At 44.6% G+C, this 22,447-nt stretch overlaps 1 protein-coding gene across 1 annotated transcript in view; it reads left to right on the top strand.

Annotated features, from left to right (window-relative positions):
- ASIC1 (acid sensing ion channel subunit 1) overlaps window positions 1–22,447 on the top strand; it is a 381,935-nt gene that overhangs the window by 53,945 nt on the left and 305,543 nt on the right. Inside the window, exon 3 of the mRNA XM_077484304.1 lies at window positions 21,428–21,623. Coding sequence (XP_077340430.1) covers window positions 21,428–21,623 — 196 coding nt within the window. The remainder of the gene's footprint in view (window positions 1–21,427; window positions 21,624–22,447) is intronic.

The following is a 22,447-nucleotide window of genomic DNA, read 5'->3' as shown; positions in this document are numbered from 1 at the left end:
GGTAGAAACACCTTGCCCTGAGCGGTGTCGATGACCATACCCAGGTATTCCAACCTGGTAGCAGGCTGTAGAGACGACTTTTCTAGTTTTATAATCCAACCTAGGCATTCCAGGTGTTCTAGCATTCTGGAAACACTGTGGTTCAGGAGCGCTACTGTTTTCTCTATGAGAAGCAAATCGTCTAGATAAGCCATGACGGCTATACCCTGGGCTCTTAGGTTTGCCAAGAGAGGGTCCAGAATCTTTGTGAAGACTCGAGGGGCCGTAGCGAGCCCGAACGGCAAGGCCACAAATTTAAAAAATGGCGCCGCTCTACCGCGAACCTTAGATACTTTTGGTGTGCGGAAAAAATTGGCACATGGAGATATGCATCCTTGATGTCTATTGATGCCATAAACTCTCCCCCTTGCAGGGAGGAGACCACAGTGTGAATTGACTGCATTCGGAAGGACCGCATGCGTAAAAACCGGTTCAGATCCTTCAGGTCCAGGATAGGTCTGACACCTCCATTTGGCTTTGGAACGGTGAAGAGATTCGAGTAAAACCCTGAACCCTGTTCTTTTGGGTCCACTTCTACTATCACCCCCTGGGATAGTAAGTGATCTAAGGTCAGAAATAGCGGTCTTTGCTTTACTGGGTCCCTGGGGATCCTTGACCTTAGAAAGCGAGATGGTGGAATCTCCTGAAACTCTAGCTTGTAGCCCAGAGATACCGAAGAGACCACCCACTTGTCCCGGATCTCTTCCTGCCAGGCCTCTGCAAACTGCAGGAGCCTTCCCCCACTCGGTCGAGTGGGGGCGCCCCTTCACAAGGAAGCTTTTGGGCTCTGCTTGGCAGGCTTTCGCCCCCAAGATTTCTTCTGCCCCTGGGCCCGGCCTTGAGCCTTTCCTGTAGTGGGAGGTTGGGAAGGCCGTCGCCACTGCTTAGAGCTTGATGCTCCGGGAGAGAGAGAACGCCTAAATGATGGACGTTTGCTCCTTTTGATTGGAAGGAGAGTAGATTTACCCCCTGAAATTTTTTGGACGAATTTGTCTAATTCTTCTCCAAACAAACGTTCCCCTTTAAACGGGAACCCAATCAAATGCTTCTTGCACGATAGCTCAGCTGCCCAATTTTTTAGCCATAGGGCCCTTCGCATGTGTACCAACAGGAGAGACAAACGAGATGCTTGTTGGACAGAATCCAAAATCGCATCAATCATGAAACACAGAATTTGAGGTATTTCTGCATAATTCTCCACTTCCTCACTGGGAAGAAGGCCAAGCATCTGCTTAACCTGTTCCTTGAGGAACTGACACAACCCCACAGCTGCGACTGTAGGTGCCACTACAGCACCAGTCATGGAAAAGGAAGCTTTCAACAATGTTAACCAGTGTCCAATCACCAGAGGTGCCTATATAACCCACTATGTAATGAAGCGCCTGTGTCCCGTGATGTATGATCAAGAAAATGTATTTTCTTGCAGCTTACCAATTCTTAGATGTGAAGGCTGTATTTGTTTCCTTTTTTTTTTAAAGAGGAACTGCAGTCTGCTCACATAATTTGAAATCAAATTATGTTTGCCATTCTGAAGCTTCCCTCCAATCACTTTGCATATTATTTTATATATACTGTGATTCAGTACTTGCCAAATATGCTGCAGAAATCTCTCTCCACTGAGTCTGGCTGCATCCATTTTAACTATGCGCAGCTGAAAGTGGTTATAAATCCTTACAAACCACTTTTACCTACAGGTAAGCCTAGATTAAGGCTTACCTGTAGGTCCAAGAAATATCTTCTAAACCTAAACGGTTTAGGAGATATTTACAAAAAGACAGGCACTGCTGTCTACGGTGCATGTGCCGTAGATAGCGGTGCGCAGGCGCACTGAGCATGCTGCCGCTAACGGCGATATGGCGTTAGTGGCTGCTCCCGTGCGCATGCGCGGGAGTGATGTCATCGCTGCTCCGGCACTGTGAGTGGCCGGAGCAGCGATACCGGAAGAAGATGGACGCTCCGTGATAAATGGGACAGCGGTGACATCGCTGGCTCCTGTGTCAGGTAAGTGACAAAATAATGGGCTACTATGCGATGCATAGTAGCCCATTATGCTTTACCTTTGCAGGGAGGCAAAGAGGAAGTAAACCCATCAGGGTTTACTTCCTCTTGAAGCTGCTGCCTGTTTACTTCCTGAATTTACACAGACACACAGAGGCACACTTCCAGCTCTACAGCCCCGCAGCTCTCATTGGTCTTCTTATGACTCATCACCCTTCCTTTCTTGGCAAACTCTCACAAGAGTGAGAGAGAGAGAGCTGTGCATGATGTCATAAGCCTAGGCTTTTTACCAGACAAGAAACAGGAAGTGGGCTGTATAAGGTATTTACTGGCAGATTTTTTTTTTTAACTATCCAAAGTTAAAACAACAAGGGCAGAAGATTTAATAGATGAAAAGTTGAAAAATTACTGAAGGTGTACTTTAAGCTTCCTTTCTTTTATTTTGATCTGGTGATCTGGGTGTAAAGTCTTTTTTCACAGCGCAAACTCTCCAGCAGAATTTATACGTTTACATAGATCCTGGACCTGGCGGTCACGGATGTTCCCGGGTGTGCGACCCAGGGGGTGCGCGGGAGTGCGATTCTGTGAGGACGTCCCACTGACCTCCACCTAGGGTTGCCACCTTTTCTTTAAGTCAAATCCGAACACTTTAGCGCCACGCAGCAATTTTTTTTTTAATAGTATAAACTATACATATATTTTGCTATTAAATAACATTTCTAATCATCTGAAGTTAATCACAAGAGTTCCCCTTTACATCAGAGTCCGCAGAGTTCCTCTTTTACATCTGAACTCGCAGAGTTCCCTTTCACTGTAAGGGGGGGGGGGGGGACTCTGCAGACTCTGATGTAAGGGATAACTCTGGGGACTCTGTCATAAGGGGTGCTCTGGGAACCCTGATTTAAGGTGGAATATTGAGAACTCTGATGTAAGGAGAAGATTCTGATGTAAGGGGGAACACTGTGGCCTCTGGTGTAAAGGGGAACTCTGATGTAAAGGGTGCTCTGAGAACCCTGACTTTCCCTTAGTGTATTCACTCACTCACTCCTTGGCAGTCAACACCTTCAAATTTCCAGCCCCAACTTTCCATTTCTGAGGCACAGCGCCGGGGATTGGAGTGTGGGCAGACACAGAGGGGTAGGAGTGTTTGGGGGGTGGAAGCTGCAGGGAAGCCATAGTCAATCTAAATAATGTGTTCGGGTTTCAGGCAGTCTGAAACCCGGATGCATGATTCCAAACCTGAACTGTCCGGGTGAATCCTGGACAGGTGGCAACCCTACCTCCACCCAGAATAAGCCGACCACGCTGTAACCGTCTTTCGGCTATGGCTTGGTCGGCATGTGGCCTATCTGCTATTGTGTTACTGTTGAACTTGATACTGATAATAGTGTTGTTAGTATCGTGATAGCCTCAGGCTGGCCATGTTTTGGGGGGATTTATTATAGATTATACCCTAACTTGTTACCTGCGTGCAGGTAATTTCACCAACTCTGGCATATTTGCCGTTAGGCATGGAGAGCAAAGAGGAAGAAAGTTATATGCTTGAATTTTGATACAACACAGTTCCATTGGCTGTTGAGGTAGACCATTCAACATGAACAGAAACAAACAAGTATCGTATCTTTTGATATGATCAAAAATATGTATAATACCATTTGACATGAAGATTCGACAAAGCAGCTAAAAACATATGATCGTCGCAAGCAGACATACGGTCAAATGCTCCACCCATATGCTATAGAAGAATTCTAATGTTGACTAGTAATAATAATAAATAATTATAATTATTACTAGTCAAACAACATTAGAATTCTACTTGTGGGCAAAGCATTTGACCGGAAATGTACGTTTGCAGCTTTGTACAGTTTAGCTGCTTCGTCTAATCTTTTTAGAACATTCGACAGACACCATAAGTAATTCAATTGACAGATTCGAACTTAATTAATTCCGATTTTCGTACGAATGCATTTTTCAAAGTAGGCTGGGGTTTCAAGATGTAAAGAAGCACAAAGAAACAGGTAGCGTTGGGGACTGTAGACACAGTGGTCGGCCAAGAAAACTTAATGCAGCTTCTCATTTAAAGAAGCACAAAGAATTGGCAACGTTGAGGACCGTAGACACAGTGGCCGGCCAAGGAAACTTAATGCAGCGGATAAAAGACACATCATGCTTACTTCCTTTTGACATCATAAGATGTCCAGCAGTGCCATCAGCCCAGAACTGGAGGAAACCAGTGGGACCCAGGTGCAATCATCTACTGTCTGGAGAAGTCTGGCCAGAAGTGGAAGAATTGTGACCAAATAGCCATACCTCTGACATGGAAATAAGGCTAAGCGACTCAACTATGCAGGAAAACATAGGAACTGACTTACAGAAAAATTGCAGCAGGTGTTCTGGAATAATAGGTCAAATTTTTAATGTTTGGCTGTAGCAGGAGGCAGTTTGTTCGCCGAAGGGCTGGAGAGCGGCACAATAATGAGTGGTTTGGGTGGAGTTTTGCGTGTGACGTCACCAAAATGAAGTGAAGTGTGGCCATCTTTTGGGTTAGGAACTTTTACATATGGATCCTTAATGCTGTTTTTAATCTGGATCAATAGATTGAGATTGCTAATGCATGTGTTTGACCCTCTGTAATAGGGCGGTCAACCACATTTGAGAAGAGGTTGTGTGTGCTGATGGTGGAAGTGGTGGTTTCACTTAGGATTTCTGTTCCTGCTCACCCTAAAGGAAAATTCACTTTATGTGCACGTTGGTGTGTCATTATGGAAAGCGCTCCACTTTTATGATTTTAATAGTGAGTATCTACAGGCAACAGTGAAGCATGGTAGAGGTTCCTTGCAAGTTGGGGCTGCATTTCTGCAAATGGAGTTAGAGATTTGCTTAGGATCAATTGTGTGTCCTGAGAAATCCAGGCAGATACCTATCCATCATGCCATATCATCAGGGAGGTGTCTAACTGCCCCCAGATTTATTCTACAGCAGGACAATGACCCCAAACATACAACCAATGTCATTAAAATGGTTGTTAACCCATTAAGTAAAATGTACAGTATCCTTTCTGTTTATTCATGTAATCTGTTCCTGTGTCTATGCCTTATAAAAAAAATGCAGCTATATACCTGTTTTTAGAGCGCCGATCGGCACTCACATGACCCGCCACCTCTCTCCTCTCTCGGCCTGACAGCTGCCAAGGATCCCCCACTGACATCAGTCAGGAAGGGACGAGGAGAGAGGCGGCCTCGCCCACTGCAGCTATCAAGCTGAGAGAGGAGTGAGGTGGCAGGTCACGTGGGCACCAATCAGTGCTCTGAAAACAGGTATATACCTAAAAAAAAAATTATAAGGCACAGAAACACCCCCCACCACTCTCCTCTCTTGGCCTGATAGCTGCCAAAGATCCCCCGCTGTCGTCAGTCATGAAGGGAGGAGGAGGGAGGCGGCCTCGCCCACTTCATCTATCAAGCTGAGAGAGGAGAGAGGTGGCGGGTCACGTGGGCGCCGATCAGTGCTCTGAAAACAGGTATATAGCTAAATTTTTTTATAAGGCACAGAAACACCCCCCACCACTCTCCTCTCTCAGCCTGACAGCTGCCAAAGATCCCCCGCTGTCATCAGTCAAGATGGGAGGAGGAGAGAGGCGGCCTTGCCCAGTGCAGCTATCAACCTGAGGGAGGAGAGCAGCGGCAGGTCACGTGAGCACCGATCATCACTCTGAAAACAGGTATATAGCTGCATTTTTTTTATAAGGCAGAGACACAGGAGCAGATTACATTAACAAACAGAGACGATACTGTAAAAATGTAACAGTAATTTCAGCAGGAGGGGAGGGGGTGTGCATGAACATGGAGCTGACAGGCAGGGAGGGGAGGGGGGAGAGGATGGAGGAGGACAGAGGAAAGAGTGGATGACATATACATGTATACTGACCATGGTGTCAGGGATCAGCAGTAGGGTTGCCACCAAATCCCTTTAAACCTGAACACATATGAATTACACAGGTTCTGAGGCTAATTTAATGCAGATAAGGCACCAAGTGACGCAAGTGGCGTCTTTTTGTGTCAGAGTTTAATTACCACCTTAATCAGCCACAGAACCTGTGTAATTAATATGTGTTCGGGTTTAAAAGGATGACCTGGCAACCCTATTCAGCAGCCATGATTAGCTGTGGTCAGTTTACAAAGAGGAGGGCAGAAGAAGGCAGGATCAGCCAGGTATTTCAGGTGTTACAGGGGGCCAAATGATACAGCACAAGCACTGTGCTGTATATCATGCTTTAAAGCAGGAATCTCCAAACTATGGCCTTCCAGCTGTTGCGGAACTACACGTCCCATGAGGCATTGTAAAACTCTGACATTCACAGACATGCAGACATGGAGGACCATAGTTTGGAAACCCCTGTTTTAAAGGAACCAGATCTTATTTTTTTTGTCAGTTAACAAACACTTTAAAGTGGAGCTCCACCCTAAAGTGGAACTTCCGCTCATTGGAACCCTCCCCCCCCCGGTGCCACAATTGGCACCTTTCAGGGGGGAGGGGGGTGCAGATACCTGTATAGTACAGATATTTGCACCCACTTCCGGCATGGATATCCACAGAATTTGCGGGTATTTACGGCACTTCCTGCGGGCCCCCCACTGTCTGCTGGGAAACACACGGATCCCAGAGACAGCCGGGACCATCCATATTGCGCAGAGCGACTTGCGCATGCGCAGTAGGGAACCGGGAAGTGAAGCCGCAAGGCTTCACTTCCTGATTCCCATACCCAAGATGGTGGCGGCAGCACCCGAGAGCCGCTTGAGAGATCGGCTTCGGGTGCCGACATCGCGGGCGCGTGGGGCGGGTAAGTGTCCTTATTTTAAAAGTCAGCAGCTGCAGTATTTGTAGCTGCTGACTTTTAAAAACAAAAAATGGCGGAACTCCCACTTTAAGATCTATCTTCAGCATAAATAGGAGCAAGGAGTCTTGGAGCTGATGATTTGACCCCCATAGAACCCTGATCTCAAGATTATCGAATCTGCCTGGGATGACATTAAGAGACAGAAGGATTTAAGGTTTAAGGCAGTCTACATCCACAGAATATCTGTGGTTACTTCTTCAAGATGTTTGGAATGACCTACCTGCCGATTTCCTTCAAAAACTGAGTGCAAATGTACCTATTAGAATTGATGCCATTTTGAAGGCAAAGGGTGGACATGCCAAATATCGATTTGATTTGGACTTCTCTTCTGTATGTTTACTTTTCATTTTGCTAATTGGTAAAAATAAACTATTAACACTTCTAGTTCTGAATTCATTTTTTCACACCTGCCTAAAACATTTGCACAGTATTGTATATACAGTATATGAGAATGTAGGCACCATTTAACTAGATTGTCCTGCATTCACCTACCATCCACTGGCATTCACAAGAGCAGTAATAGCATTGTCCCAACAAATGCAAATAAGAGTTTCAGGCTAAAATCCTCATTTGCAGTGTGTTGAATATGCAGCAAATGTGCAGCAAGCGTGGACTTGGAGTTGGATCGAGCACAGCAGGAAACAACAATGAATTATTTATAAAATCAGTTATTCACCTTTCAAAACAGCAAATGTTTAAAAGCTGACAATTGTAATATTGGCCAAATAAAATGTTACTGACTCCCTGATTTTCTATAGAAAAAGTGGTAAATTCAGATGCTGGCTAAATGGCAGAGAGTGTGACCCAGCTCCCCGACCGCAGACGAATCCGGCCAAGAAATGCGTTTTATAAATGTGGCGAATCATCGCATGGGTGATTGCAAGGGAAAAAGCACTCCGTGAACTGTTAAATGTTCTTTTCTAGATGTACACCCTGTAAATCGAGGAAACCCTTGTAATGGGATTATTATGTACACCACCTGGTCATTTGCTATTTATTTTGAAGGAATGCTGTTGGAATAACGCTATCCTTCAGAAAAGGAAACCCCCTGTTTTACGCAGCAGAGAGCTATTGTGAGCATTTAAAAATAAGTCGCCTATTGTAACTCAAGTATAATGTGTAATAAGATTAAGGGAAGCAGCCATGTCTTTATTATGAGCGTGCTTTTTTCATGATTAGCAGAAAGGCTTAAAAAGTCTTGGAATAGAAAATATTTTTGATTTCCTTTATAGATATGTGCATTTTCTTTTGTCTTTATTTTAATTTTGGATAGAGTGAGGTTGAGTTTCATTTTGTGTCAGGTTTTTTTTCTTTCTGGGATCCCTTTGCGGGATTTTCCTTCACTTTCTGTCCCTGTGACACCTGTACACATAGTTACATAGTAGGTGAGGTTGAAAAAAGACACAAGTCTATGAAGTCCAACCTATATGTGTGATTATATGTCAATATTACATTGTATATCCCTGTATGTTGTGGTTGTTCAGGTGCTTATCAGCGGGGGACTGTTGATGCCCCCCCCCCGCTGAAACCACCGCCTGTGGAAGAGAATTCCACATCCTTGCCGTTCTTACAGTAAAGAACCCTCTACGCAGTTTAAGGTTAAACCTCTTTTCTTCTAATTTTAATGAGTGGCCACGTGTCTTCTTAAACTTCCTTTCACTGAAAAGTTTTATCCCTATTGTGGGGTCACCAGTATGGTATTTGTAAGTTGAAATCATATCCCCTCTCAAGCGTCTCTTCTCCAGAGAGAATAAGTTCAGTGCCCGTAACCTTTCTTCATAACTAATATCCTCCAGTCCATTTATTCGTTTTGTTGCTCTTCTTTGTACTCACTCCATTTCCAGTACATCCTTCCTGAGGATTGGTGCCCAGAACTGGACAGCATACTCCAGGTGCGGCTGGACCAGAGTCGTGTAGAGTAATAGAATTATCGCTTTATCTCTGGAGTTGATCCCCTTTTTAATGAATGCCAATATTCAGTTTGCTTTGTTTGCAGCAGCTTGGCGTTGCATGTAATTGCTGAGCCTGTCATCTACTAAGACCCCCAGGTCCTTTTTCATCCTTGGTTTCCCAGAGGTTCTCCCCCCAGTGAGTAGATTGCATTTATATTTTTGCCACCCAAATGCATTATTTTACATTTTTCCACATTAAACCTAATTTGCCATGTAGTTGCCCACCCCATTAATTTGTTCAGATCTACATGCAAGATTTCCACATCCTGAAGAGAAGTTATTGCCCTGCTTGGCTGAGTATCATCTGCAAATACAGAAATTGCACTGTTTACCCCATCCTCCAAGTCAGTAAGAAAAAAATAAATAGGATTGGTCTAGGACAGAATCCTGGGGGACCCCAGTTTCCACCCCTGAGCATTCCAAGTACTCCCTATTTATCACTAGCCTCTGAACTTGCCCTTTTAGCCAGTTTTCAATCCCTGTACTCACCTTATGGCCCATGCCAATGGACCTTACTTTGTACAGTAAACATTTATCGGGAACTGTATCAAATGCTTTTATAAAATCCAGATACACTACATCTATGGGCCTTCCTTTATCTAGATGGCACCTCACCTTTATTTTTGTATATTGTTTGCTTCTCCCTGGTCTATAGATGTTCACACAGAGCATAAACACAAGTATTTCTATGGATTTTTTCCTCTTTAGCTCAGTTGTAATCTATTTTCCAGGTGAAGCTTATTAGAGGCGTGCACACTTTAGCCTGTAATTGTTTTGTCTGATTGGTCATCCATCTTATAGATGTCTTTTATGCCGCGTACACACGTAGCCGACTATCCGACTTTACTTTATTTTACAGGTGAATGGGTAGGGGTACATTGTACCCCATACTCATTCACATAGGGTGGGGGGCCGGTATCCGGGGGCCCCCTTATTAAAGGGGGCTCCCGGATTCCGATAAGCCCCTCACCCGCAGACCCCGACAACCAACGGCCAGGGTTGTCGGGAAGAGGCCCTTGTCCTCATCAACATGGGGACAAGGTGCCTTGGGGTGGGGGGGCCGCGCGGCCCCCCCTTCCCCAAGGCACCTCCCATGTTGAGGGCACGCAGCCTGGTACAGCTCAGGAGGGGGGGGGGCGCTCGCTCGTCCCCCCTTTCCTGGCCGGCCGGGTAGCGTGCTCGGACAATGGTCTGTTCTGGACTTGGGGGGACCCCCACGCCGATTTTTTTCGGCGTTCGGGGTTCCCCTTTAAGTCCATACCAGGTGGCGGGGCCAGCAACGTATCCTTCGCTGGCCCCGCCTACCTGGAGACCCGCTCGAATGAGCGGACTTTTCTCCGGGCGGGAAAAGTCCGCTCATTTCAAAAGTACGGCGGACTGTCATACACACGGCCGGATTGTCTGCCGAAATGCGAGTCCGGCGGGATGATTGGAGTGCAAAACTACTTTCTAAGTCCGCCGTACTTTCGGGTCAAAAAAATATGCCGGAGGCTACACACGGGGGAATTGTCCAGCGGACTTGAGTTTGCCAGACTTTTCCACCCGATTGTTTGATCATGTGTACGCGGTATAAGGCTACTATTTATACCTCTGAACATGCTCTCTGTCTTTAGCTATGAATAAGTGCCAGAACAAGGTGTGAAACACGTTTTATCCTGTTTTTCCATATTTGATATGTGACTGCATTTGGATTTTATTCACCAATAAAGATGCCATTTTTCTGATGTGTGGCCATCCAGGAACTTCCTTTTATCTTCTACATTGAGTAGAGCCAGCACCTGAGAATCTCATTAGAACAACACGTCGGTGCTGTTTCTGAGAGGCTGGAGTGGTAATTTTCCTATGTTTATGGCATCTCACCTCCCCATAAAAGGTTAATAGATTGGTTTGGCAAGAAAGTTTCTTCATGAATCCATGCAGATTACTGCTAATGATACCGTTCTCATTACTAAAATCTTGTATATAGTCTCTTATCATTCCCTTCAAGAGTTTACATACTAACTGGTCTGTAATTCCCAGGGATGTATTTTGGGCCCTTTTTAAATATTGGTGCTACATTGACTTTTCTCCAATCAACTGGTACCATTCCAGTCAGTAAAAATTAGGAACAATGGTCTGGCAATTACTTGACTGAATTCCCTAAGGACCCTCAGATGCAAGCCATCTGGTCCCGGTGACTTATTAATGTTAAGTTTTTCAAGTCTGTTTCTAAATCTGTCCTCTGTTAGCCATGTAGGTGCTTCCTGTGATGTGTCATGAGGATAAACACTGCAGTTTTGGTTACTGAAGCCCCCTGATTCCCCGTGAAGACTGAGGAGAAGAATAAATTCAATACCTTCGCCATCTCACCATCCTTTGTACCAGATTCCCTTCCATATTCTTTATGGGGTCAATATGGTCTGTCCTCCCTCTTTTACTGTTTATATACTTTCGTGGGATTTCCTGGGATTTTTTTTTGCTGTCCTCCGCTATGTGTCTTATGTGTTATATCTTTGTATCTGTTTATTCTTTGTAAAGTTTGAATATAAAGATCCCTCAGCCTTAAATTTTTTTGAAGGTTTTCTGCTTTTTTTTTTATATGCATTTTTACATTGGAGTCAAACCACCCAGGACTTTTATTATTATTATACAGGATTTATATAGCGCCAACAGTTTACGCAGCGCTTTACAACATTAGGGCAGACAGCACAATTACAATACAATTCAATACAGAGAGCCCTGCTCGTTAGAGCTTATAATCTAGGAATTTGCTCTTTTAAATGTATTTTCCAATGGGCTGCACTGGCTAATGCCCTTATTTAATATGCTCTTAAAGCAAACCCATCTCTCCTCCGTATTCTTTGTTCCTAAGATTTTATCCCAATTAATATCTTCTAGCAAGGCTGGTAGTTTAGGGAAGTTGGCTCTTTTGAAATTCAGTGTCTTTGTATTCCCCTTATGTTTCCTATTTGTGTGATATATACTGACGTTAATTGACCTGTGATCGCTGTTTCCTAAATTGCCCCGTATCTCTACATCCGTGATCAGGTCTGTATTGTTGGTAATCAGTAGGTCTAGTAATGCTTTGTTTCCAGTTGGTGCATCTACCATCTGACCCATCAAATTGCCCTGCAAGAGATTTAGGAACTGGTGAGCCTTAGAGGAATGTGCGGTTCCTTCCACTCAGTCTATTTTCTGGATAATTAAAATCCCCCATTATGATGACATGTCCTATCCTTGCCGCTAATCCAGATTGTGATTGGAGGTCTGTCTCCCCCTCCTCCCTCAGGTGAAGGGGCCTATAGCATACCCCCACTATTACTTTCCCCTTAGTTTCATCCCTTTGGAGCTCTACCCATAAGGATTCCACCTCCTCCCTAGCTCCCTTAGTGATGTCATCTCTCACATCCACTTGTATATTGATTATACAGGCATACCTCTCCCCCCTTTTTACCCTTTCTATCCCTGTGATAAAGAGAATACCCTTGAATGGTTGCCAGCCAATCATGAGAGCTGTTGAACCAAGTCTTTGAAATTCCCACAAAATATAAATCCTCCTCATACAACAGTATCTCTAGTTCTCCCATCTTGTCCACCAGGCTTCTGGCATTGGTGAACATGCAACGTAGTTTAGACCGCTCGTATACTGTCTTCTTATTGGGTGTTCCGAGGTTGCAAATAGGGCTTGTTACTATACTTAGAAGTTTAAAGCAGGATTAGGTTATAAAAAAAATATCCGAAGCTATGAACATCACACGGAGCACTGTTTAATCCATTATCCAAAAATGAAAAGGGAGGAGGTGGGAGGCAACGATCGGCATCTGTATGGTGCCCGCAATCTCCCTGGGGCTTGTAGTTCTCTCTCCAAATGTATACAGTGGAGAGGGGAGGGGTCACTGACCCGGGTATGTATCAGCTTCACTCTTCAGTGAGTCGCTCTGCTTCTACACTCTTGTCGATAGATGCCTGGGTCAGAGGCCCCTCCCCTCTCCACTTTATACATTAGGAGAGAGAACTACAAGCCCCAGGAAGATCCACTGCCCGTGGACACAATAGAGCTGCCGATCGCTACCTCCCACCTCCCCCTGGAGGGAGGTACAGAGATGTGCTGGGAGTTGGAGGTGCACAGACAGCGGAGACCAGCCAGGTGGAACCTCTAAAGGGAGGGGCGGCTGTCTAGGGACCCTGATGTAAGGAGGGGCCCTCTGGGGACCCTGATGTAAGAGGAGGCTCTCTGGGGACCCTCATGTAAGGGGGGCTCTCTGGGGACCCTCACGTAAAGGGGGGGCTCTCTGGGGACCTTGACGTAAGAATGGGCACTCTGGGGACCCTGGTGTAAGAAGGGGCTCTCTGGGGACCCTGATGTAAAGTGGAGGCTCTCTGGGGACTCTGATGTAAGGGGGGCTCTCTGGGAACCCCTAAGTAAAGGGGAGGCTCTCCAAGAACCCTGATGTACCCTGATGTAAGGAGGGGCTCTATGGGGACCCTGATGTAAGGGCGGCTCTCTGGAGACCCTGATGTAAAGGGGAGGCTCTCTGGGGACCGTGATGTAAAGGGGAGACTCTCTGGGGACCCTGATGAAAGGAGGGGCGATCTGGGGACCCTGATGTAAAGGGGAGGCTCTCTGGGAACCCTGATGTAAGGGGGACTGTTTGGGGACCCTGATGTAAGGAGGAGCTCTCTGGGGACCCTGATGTAAGGGAGGGCTCTCTGGGGACCCTGATGTAATGAGGGGGGCTTGGGGAACCCAATGTAAGGGGGATCCACACATTATATATATATATATATATATATATAAATACATACATACACACACATGTATATTATATACATGTGTATGCCCGCCCAAGCGTATGACTTTTTTTAGTTCGCTGGTATGGGTTCTAGCCCAAGATCTTTTGTGAACCTAGCAATGCCCCTGTTTGGGGCCCTTCATGGTTTCTTGCCGGGCCCCGAAGATTCAAGTTAAGCCTCTGAACCCATGCAATTCATACATACAAAAAAAACAAAACAAATACGTTCAGAAATTAAGTTATGAATGGAATCACACAGGGAAAAAGTATTGAGCGTGCTAACTGAAATGTATTTAATACTTCCTACAAAACCTTTGTTGGTAATGACAGCTTCAAGACACCTCCTGTATGGAGAAACTAGTCACATGCATTGCTCGGGTGTGATTTTGGCCCATTCTTCCAAACAGTCTTCAAATCTTAAAGGTTCCAATTCCAGAGATGTTCTATTGGATTCATTCAGGTGATTGACTGGGCAATTCTAGCAGCTTTATTTTCTTTCTTTAAAACCAATTGAGAGTTTCCTTGGCTTTGTGTTTGGGATCATTGTCTTTCTGAAATGTCCACCCTCGTTTCATCTTCATCATCCTGGTAGATGGCAGCAGATTTTTATCAAGAATGTCTTGGCACCACTCATCCTTCCTTCAGTGACATGAAATTTGCCAGTACCGTATCCCGTAACAGCCCCACACCATGATGTTCTCACCTTAAAACTTCGCTGTTGCTATGGGGGTGTTTTTAGGGTGATGTGCTGTGCCGTTTGACTTTCAAACATGGTGTGTATTATGGCATCCAAAGTGTCTCATCTGACTATATTCTCCCAGTATTGCACAGACTTGTCTAAATGTTGTGCAGCAAACTTTTAAACAAACTGCAACATGCTTTTTCTTCAGCAATGGAGTTTTGCATGGTGAGCATGCATATAGGCCATGGCTCCCAAGTGCATTACTTATTGTTTTCTTTCAAATATTTGTACCTGCTAATTCCAGGTCTTTCTGAAGCTCTCCACAAGTGGTCCTTTGCTCTTGGACAACTCTTCTGTTAATTCTTTTCCCTCCTCTATCAGAAATCTTGTCAGAATTTTGTTAGGACTGCCCTTTTATTCCCTAAGATTTCTGCTAAAAAAAAAAAAAATATATATATATATATATATATATATATATATATATATATATAATGTTTCGGGGTTCTGAGTAATTTTCTAGCATAAAAACAATGGGGGTTATTTTTTACGAAAGGCAAATCCACTTTGCACTGCAAGTGAACTTGGAAGTGCAGTCGCCCGAAATCTAAGGGGTAGATCTGAAATGAGTGGAAGCTCTGCTGATTTTATCATCCAATCATGTGCAAGCTAAAATGTTGTTTTTTATTTTCCTTGCATGTCTCCCTCGGATCTACAGCGACTTTACTTCCAAGTGCACTTGCAGTGCAAAGTGGATTTGTTTTTCGTAAATAACCCCCAATGATTTTTACATATAGGAGAGATATGCCAGAATTGGCTTGAGTGGTAAAAGAAAAAATGCAGGTAACACAACATCCTGGAAAGTGTGCCACTATACAATATTTACACTACACTACACTACACTACACCACAACTCTCAGTCGACCTGTCTTGAAGTTTCTTTCAATCAGTGTATGTAAAAAAACACCATGAAATATGTTTTTATAGACTAGAATGGGTGAAGCAGGGTAGTGAATAATATATTTCTGAAGAATCTGTGGGGGCAAGCTTAGACCCCCCAGAGACTGATGGGAGAGGTTAAGAGTTCCAGATATTTAAAATCATAAACTCACAATTACCATTTCCAAACAATGACCATGTATCTATATTTTGAAATGTTTTAGATTTATTTGAGTACCTTTTATTTATCACTGTGCAGCTGCTGGAGTATAAATGTGATGCTCAGTCCTTTCAAAATTGAAGCCCCAAGTATCCATATGTCTTTTTTCTTGGATTGTTAACTGTGTATTTATCACTGCCTTAAGAGCTCAAATATTTGTATTTCCAATTAAAGCTCTATAGAATGAATGGCACATTAGATAATTTGGGAGCTTAAAATAATTACAGGTCACAGACGCAGGTGACTTGGCATGCCGTGGCTAAATGAGTAAGTGAAATATTATCTGGTTTAGTCAGTAAAGCAATTCAAGTGAAATGACAATTTTTGAAATTCTGCAGCTGTTAGCAACCAGTTAAAATTATTGCCTTCCACTAAAAAAATACATGCAGCATTTGTAAATGCATCTGGAGAATTCACTTGATTCCCAAAATCTTACAAATTACTGTTGATCCTATCAGTGAACTCCACCTCATGTAGCTTCCTACAGGCCTGACAACACAAATGCACTGCTCCTGAATTCAGAGCAATGTTGTTATCCTCATGTCAATTGTGGCTTCTTCCAATATAATGGGATGAGCAGACATTGCAGGGGGTATGGCCACCAGCAGAGGTGTAGTTTGAAGCTTGTGGGCCCGATGCAAAAGTTGACCTGGGCCCCCCCCGACCCCCACTACCACCCACCACTTCCACTGTGTGTGCAGATACACCCACTGCACGCCAAGATACTCAAAGTGGCTTAAGAGTTTAGCGTTCCCAGAGTTCCTCCTTACATTAGTAGGATCACCCCTGGAGAATCAGAGGACAGGGATCACCCCTGGAGAATCAGAGGACAGGGATCACCCCTGGAGAATCAGAGGACAGGGATCACCCCTGGAGAATAAGAGGACAGGGACCCCTGACTGGTCATTTGGCAGAGCTCCTTTCCCATCCCAGCAATGTATACAGCTCCCCCCCTCACAATACACAGGGCTGAAATGACATTCCTTTCAGCCCTGCGGAGGAGGAACAGTATAGAGTGTCGTGATGGGAAAGTAGCTCAGAAGCGGACATAGCATCCAGGGTGGACGGGGTGGTCAGGGGGATTTGGGGGGGGGGGGGGGCAAAACTTAGAAAGAAACTTACAAAGCCATGTGACATGAAATCTGGAGCTTGCAGCCCCTTAGGAGGTATTAAGGGATTTGTTTTAGCAGTTTCTGAAGGTTTCTCTGTCAGTGTTGGCAGGTGTTGGGGGAAGGTCACCTCTCGGAGGTGCGTGTCTTTTCCCCAGTTGTCAGGTAAGTGGGGTAAGTGGACATCCCCACGTGGGGGGGGGGTACAGAGAATCCCAGCGAGTGACTAGAAGACACTGAGCTGTGTCTTACCTCACCAGTGACATCGGTCCCTTCGTGGCTACAGGACGGCGCTCTGCTGCTCTTAACTTGCTGAGCTTGGTTACCATTCCATGTTGCCAGCACACAGCACAGACACTTCCCCATCCTGGGCTGTTCTCACCCCATGCTTCTCTCCATTCAGTAAATCACTCACAGCTTCTCCACAGCCAATGAGAACAGAGGGGTGTGGCCTGTGGAAGCCCAGTACTGGAGCGTGGCTGTGGGGCTCTAGGGCAGATCAGAGCTAGACTTTGTGGAGGATATGATAATATGACAGGGAGGCTGCAGGGGTCCCCTGCAGCTAGAAGCAGGGTTTGCGATTGTGACCCCTGCAGCATCTTATGCTACACCCATGGCCACCAGCATTGTCACTATTGTTTCACCATTCTGTAGCTTGTCGATCAGTACCTGGTCACACACAGTCCTGCCCACTGCTTTCTAGATTGACAGCACTCACAGGTGTGCACAGCCTATTGCATAAGGGTGTGAATCCCAAAGTTCAATATATATACAGTTGTGCTCAAACGTTTGCATACCCTGGCAGAAATTGTGAAATTCTGGCATTAATATTGAAAATATGACTGATCATGCCAAAAAAACTGTCGTTTATTTAAGAATAGCAATCACATGAAGCCATTTATTATCACATAGTTTTTTGTATCCTTTCAAAATCATAATGATAACAGAAATGGCACTGATAAAAAGTTTACATACCCGAGAATGTTTGGCCTTGGTACAGACATAGAAGGTGGCACATATTCAAGGCTTTGGATATCTTTTTATATCCTTTTCCCTCTTTGTAAAGTTTCATTACCTTGTTACGCAGGTCTTTTGACTGTTCTTTTCTACCTCCTCATGGCTCAGTGTCTAGCCTGCTTAGTGCATCCATGTGAGAGCTAACAAACTTATTGACTATTTATACACAGACACTAATTGTGATTTAAAAACCCACAAATGTGGAAAAATATTAATGCCAAAAGTTCACAATTTCTGCGAGGGATGCAAACTTTTGAGCATGATCGTATATATGTATGTATGTATATATATATATATATATATATATATATATATATATATATAGAGAGAGAGAGAGAGAGAGAGAGAGATATTCATAATATATTCATTGGATTTAGGTGTTCCAATCACTTCCATGACCATAGGTGTATAAACTCAAGCACCTAGGCATGCAGATTGCTTCTACAAACATTTGTGAAAGTATGGGTCACTCTCAGGAGCTCAGTGGATTCATGTGTGTGCACCCGTCCAATACGTCCATCGATGAAATTTCCTTGCTTCTAAATATTCCACGGTCAACTGTTAGTGGTATTATAATGTATTGTATAATATAATATGTTATGTAAACAAACATTTTATAAATGTATTACAACATGGAGGTTGTCGGTTGGGCAGTGGATGGTGTCACTAGAGCAGTGGAAGGTGTTAGTAGAGCAGTGTGTCAGTCGGGCAGAGTTTGGTGTCTGTAGGACAGTGGATAGTGAATAGTTTTTATTTTATTTATATTTTAAATCGTTTTTTACTTTTTTTTTTTTTTTTTTTACAATATTTATTTAGAATTTTTTTTTTAGGAGCCATTAGTGGGCTTTAGTGAAATATCAGACCCCTGATGTCTCACTTTTGAGCTAGAGAAAAGGAACGAGGAAAGAGATTACCCAGTTCCTTTCTCTGCAGCCTCAGGGCAGTGAATGAATGGGAAGTGCTCTGTGCTGAGCAGTTTCTGGTTCATTCACAAACTAAAGCATAGTTAACACAGTTTACTATGCTTAAAGTGATTGTAAACCCTTACAACACACTTTTTGCTACAGGTAAGCCTAAAATAAGGCTTATATGTAGCTACCCAGGATACATGCTGTTGCTTCGGTGAGTGGGCCATTGCCGGTGGCTCCCATGCGCATGCATGCGCAGGAGTGACGTCATTGAGGCCCCGGGCCAATCACAGCACCGGAGCTTGCGATACCCGGAAGTAACTCCGGAAGTGATGTTGTCCACCGGAGCAGTGTAGGAGGATGGCTATGCATACTAACTCATTATGCCTTTGTCTTGTAGGTATTTTTTTGTCCTAGGGTTTACAACCACTTTAAGTTGTGAATGAACACAGAAGCAATCAGTACCAATCAAATACTATGTTCATTCAAAAAAGAAAGGGACCAGTAAAGGACATATTTACCCACCCCTTCCCCTGCTCTCCATCCTTAAAGTGATTGTAAATGTTCTTTTTTTTGTAATAACAAACATGCCTATACTATTATATACCTATTACCTATGCAATGGTTTTGCACAGTGCAGCCCGTTTCTCTGATTCTGGGGTCCCCTGCTGGCACTCCAGGCCCCTCCTCTTCATCGGGTTCCCCCCACGAAAAACTGCTTTCTATGAGGGCACCAATGTGGGCTCACTCCTGACTCCCACTGCTGCGTCCATTGACACAGACAGCAGGACTCGGCCCCCCCCAGCCCCCGACTCCCGTGTCACAGCTTTTGATTGACAGTAGCTGGAGTCAATGGCTCCTGCTGCTATCAATCTGTCCAATGAGGAGAGAGACAGCAGCTGAAGATGCTGCGCTCATGCACATAGTTCAGTCGGATTGGTCTCAGGTAAGAAAAAAAAAGGGGGGGTCTGGGGGGGGGGGAGCTTCTGCAACACAGAATGTTTTTCACCTTAATGCACAGAATGCATTAAGGTGAAAAACCTTGAGGCTTTACAACCATTTTAAACATTCCTCTGTGTGTCCACAGCAGTAGCCAGCAGGAGAGAAGGGATGCTGGCAGCACTGGGGGGGGGGGGGGGTACACGGGAGGAGGGGGCTGGGAAGCAGGGGGAATCTGCGTGTCTAGGAAGGGGAGCATGGGAGACACAATCAGGGCTGCTGATAGAAATTGCGGGGCCCCGTACAGATTATCTGACAAGCCCCCCCAAAAACCTTACAAATACAAAATAACTCACAGAATTCTTGCTAAATCTAAAAGATGAAACTGAGTTAATAAATAAAGCTCTTTGTGGATAAGGTCTTGGGGCTCATTCACATGGGTGCTGTGGTTTGTACAGTGTGAATCAGTGGTTCATTTATGTGGCTCGAGCCACTTGAAGCTGTACGAACACAGCTGCAGGTCCTAATTTGATAGGCATTGGCATGCATGTGTACAGCCCGAACACAGACAATGTGCACTTGGGGGCCACTCACCTTCAACTGCACACCTGTCAAATTAGGCTCTGCGGCTGTGTTCATACACATGCTGCATCCCCATAGGATGACAGGTGGCTCCAGCCCAAACCCCTCCTTCACACAGCCAGAGTACCTGTGTGAATGACCCCCTCATTATATTTTTCTAAGATTTTTTTAACAACCCTGTTTGGGAAGGGGGAGCAGGCTTTGGCTAAATATTATTATGACACTCTTACCTAAAAAAACAGATATCTCCAGTGGAGTGCTGTCACTACTGGGAGGGATTCCATCTTCATCTGGTATTCTCCGTGGGTACATGGGCTCAGGCCATTTGGCCAAACTGCAATGATGTAGCTCCCACGCATGCGCACAGGAGTCATGGTCACAGCACAGCTCTCTCAATTGACGGTATGCTGTCCATTGAGAGCATACCACACATGGGTCGGAGCTATCACTGGCTGCAATATTTAGGAGATAGTCACTGTACCTACAGGTAAGCTTTATTAAAGGCTTGGCTGTAGATTCAAGATAATAAATGGAGTTCACTACTGCCAGATCAGTTAGTGAATTGTTAAATAGAAGGAGTTAATACATAAATTTTCAGAGGGAACTGACAGTGTAGGGATGAAGAAATAAAGTTGCATAAGTCAAGAAGCAGTTTTGGGGAGAGGAATGGGAAGCCCAGCTGCATAAAGCACACTACACTGCACTGGGAGAAGATAAAGGGCAGTTATGGAACCAGTGTAACAGTAAATTCTTCACCCCATGGGAAAGAAGCTGATCAGCTGTGACTGTGACAGGGAGACAGAGCAAGAGAGAGACAAAAAAAATATACAGGCTGGGACAAGGAGTATAGGAAGAACTGCAGGGAGAGAAAAAAAATTACAGAGATAACAAACTCACCTAGCAGAGCTAACATTAGAGCCGGTGCTGAGATGGGGGGTCCCACATAGGCAGGAGGACTAATCACAGAGGACAATTGTGTCTCTCTTTCTCCAGCAGCTAAAAGCTGGCAGCAGGGAGAGGGGGAAAGGCCAGCTTTCACCTGCAGGAGAAATAGAGAAACAACTGTCATCTGTCACTAATCCCCTTCCCTGTGTGCCCCCCCCCCCCCCCACAAAAAGGACCAGCAGCCCTGGACGATATTGAAGGAGGATTTGGCTCAGTTAGGGAATACAAAGGACGTTTTTTACTTTATGGGGCTTGTGCATCATACAGTAGCTGGATTTTGAAGCCTTTAAAAGTATAATGGTTGCTATGGTTTGCAGCACATTCCTAGTCTGTTATCTTGGGTTGGTATTGTACACCATGTCTTCTCACTTGAATGTGTTTTTGTTTCCTCTGATGCCAATTAATAATGCCCTTTTACCTTTTCCTCTCAGCTATGAGCTACCAGATTCTCACCTTGCCGATGAGAGAGTAATGGAAGTCTTACAGGATAAAGCTAACTTCCGCAACTTTAAACCAAAGCCATTCAACATGAAGGAATTCTATGACCGCGCTGGCCATGACATCCGAGAAATGCTCCTAAACTGTAAATTCCGGGGAGATGAATGCGGGCCTGATGACTTTGTTCCGGTAAGCTTCTGTTTTTTTTGGTATTTTTTTGCCATTAAATTGTTTAGACGTCAGTGAACAACAAAGAGCATGCATTAAAAATCTGCTTGTTAGTGATACATGTGGCCGCAGTATACACAGTATCACAAATAGGGGCGGACTGACCATTGGGCCATTCGGGCACTGCCCGAGGGCCCCATGCCACTAGGGGGCCTCATCAGGGTTGCCAGCCTCAGCAAAACCAGGGACAGCATGTGAAAATGTGTCTTTTTTTTTTACATCTGTCTTTGAAATGTCCCTTACCGACACCCTTTTGGTTTAAAAATCCCAAGATTATAGCTGCCCCACTTCTCCAGTACCTTCTCAGCCAATAGAAACATGTCTGTGTATACTGTGTGATTGTATACTGTGTGTGTGTATACTGTGTGTGTGTTTGTGTATACTGTGTGTGTGTTTGTGTATACTGTGTAGCCTCATAATCTCTGATTGCCTGGGGGCCCCATAATCTCCTATTGCCCGGGGGCCCCATGAGTTGTCAGTCCACCCCTGATCACAAATGTTCCTTGGTGTTTGTTTCATCCATTCATTAGTGACATAGAAAAGTTATATGTGTTCTTTGGCTGATTGCATTCGGTCAATGCCTTACCTGGATTTAATCAGGCACAAAGCCAATGTAATTCATGGATGTCAGTAATTGAAAGGATGAGCTGGCAATCCAGGCTAAAGATCTCCTGAGCAAGGAAGCTTTATCAAACGTGTCTTTAATTTTATTTGGCAATCAGTTATTGACTGTTGTGCTTGTTATGTTTCACCGAGTGTCCATCTTTTTTCTATTTATAAATGGC

This window comes from Lithobates pipiens, unplaced genomic scaffold (assembly GCF_037356315.1).
Source record: "Lithobates pipiens isolate NorthernLeopardFrog02 unplaced genomic scaffold, aLitPip1_a1.2 Scaffold_16, whole genome shotgun sequence".
NCBI classification, from domain to species: Eukaryota; Metazoa; Chordata; class Amphibia; order Anura; family Ranidae; genus Lithobates; species Lithobates pipiens.
The sequence above is the reverse complement of the archived record's forward strand: the minus strand, read 5'-3'. Positions and strand labels throughout refer to the sequence as shown.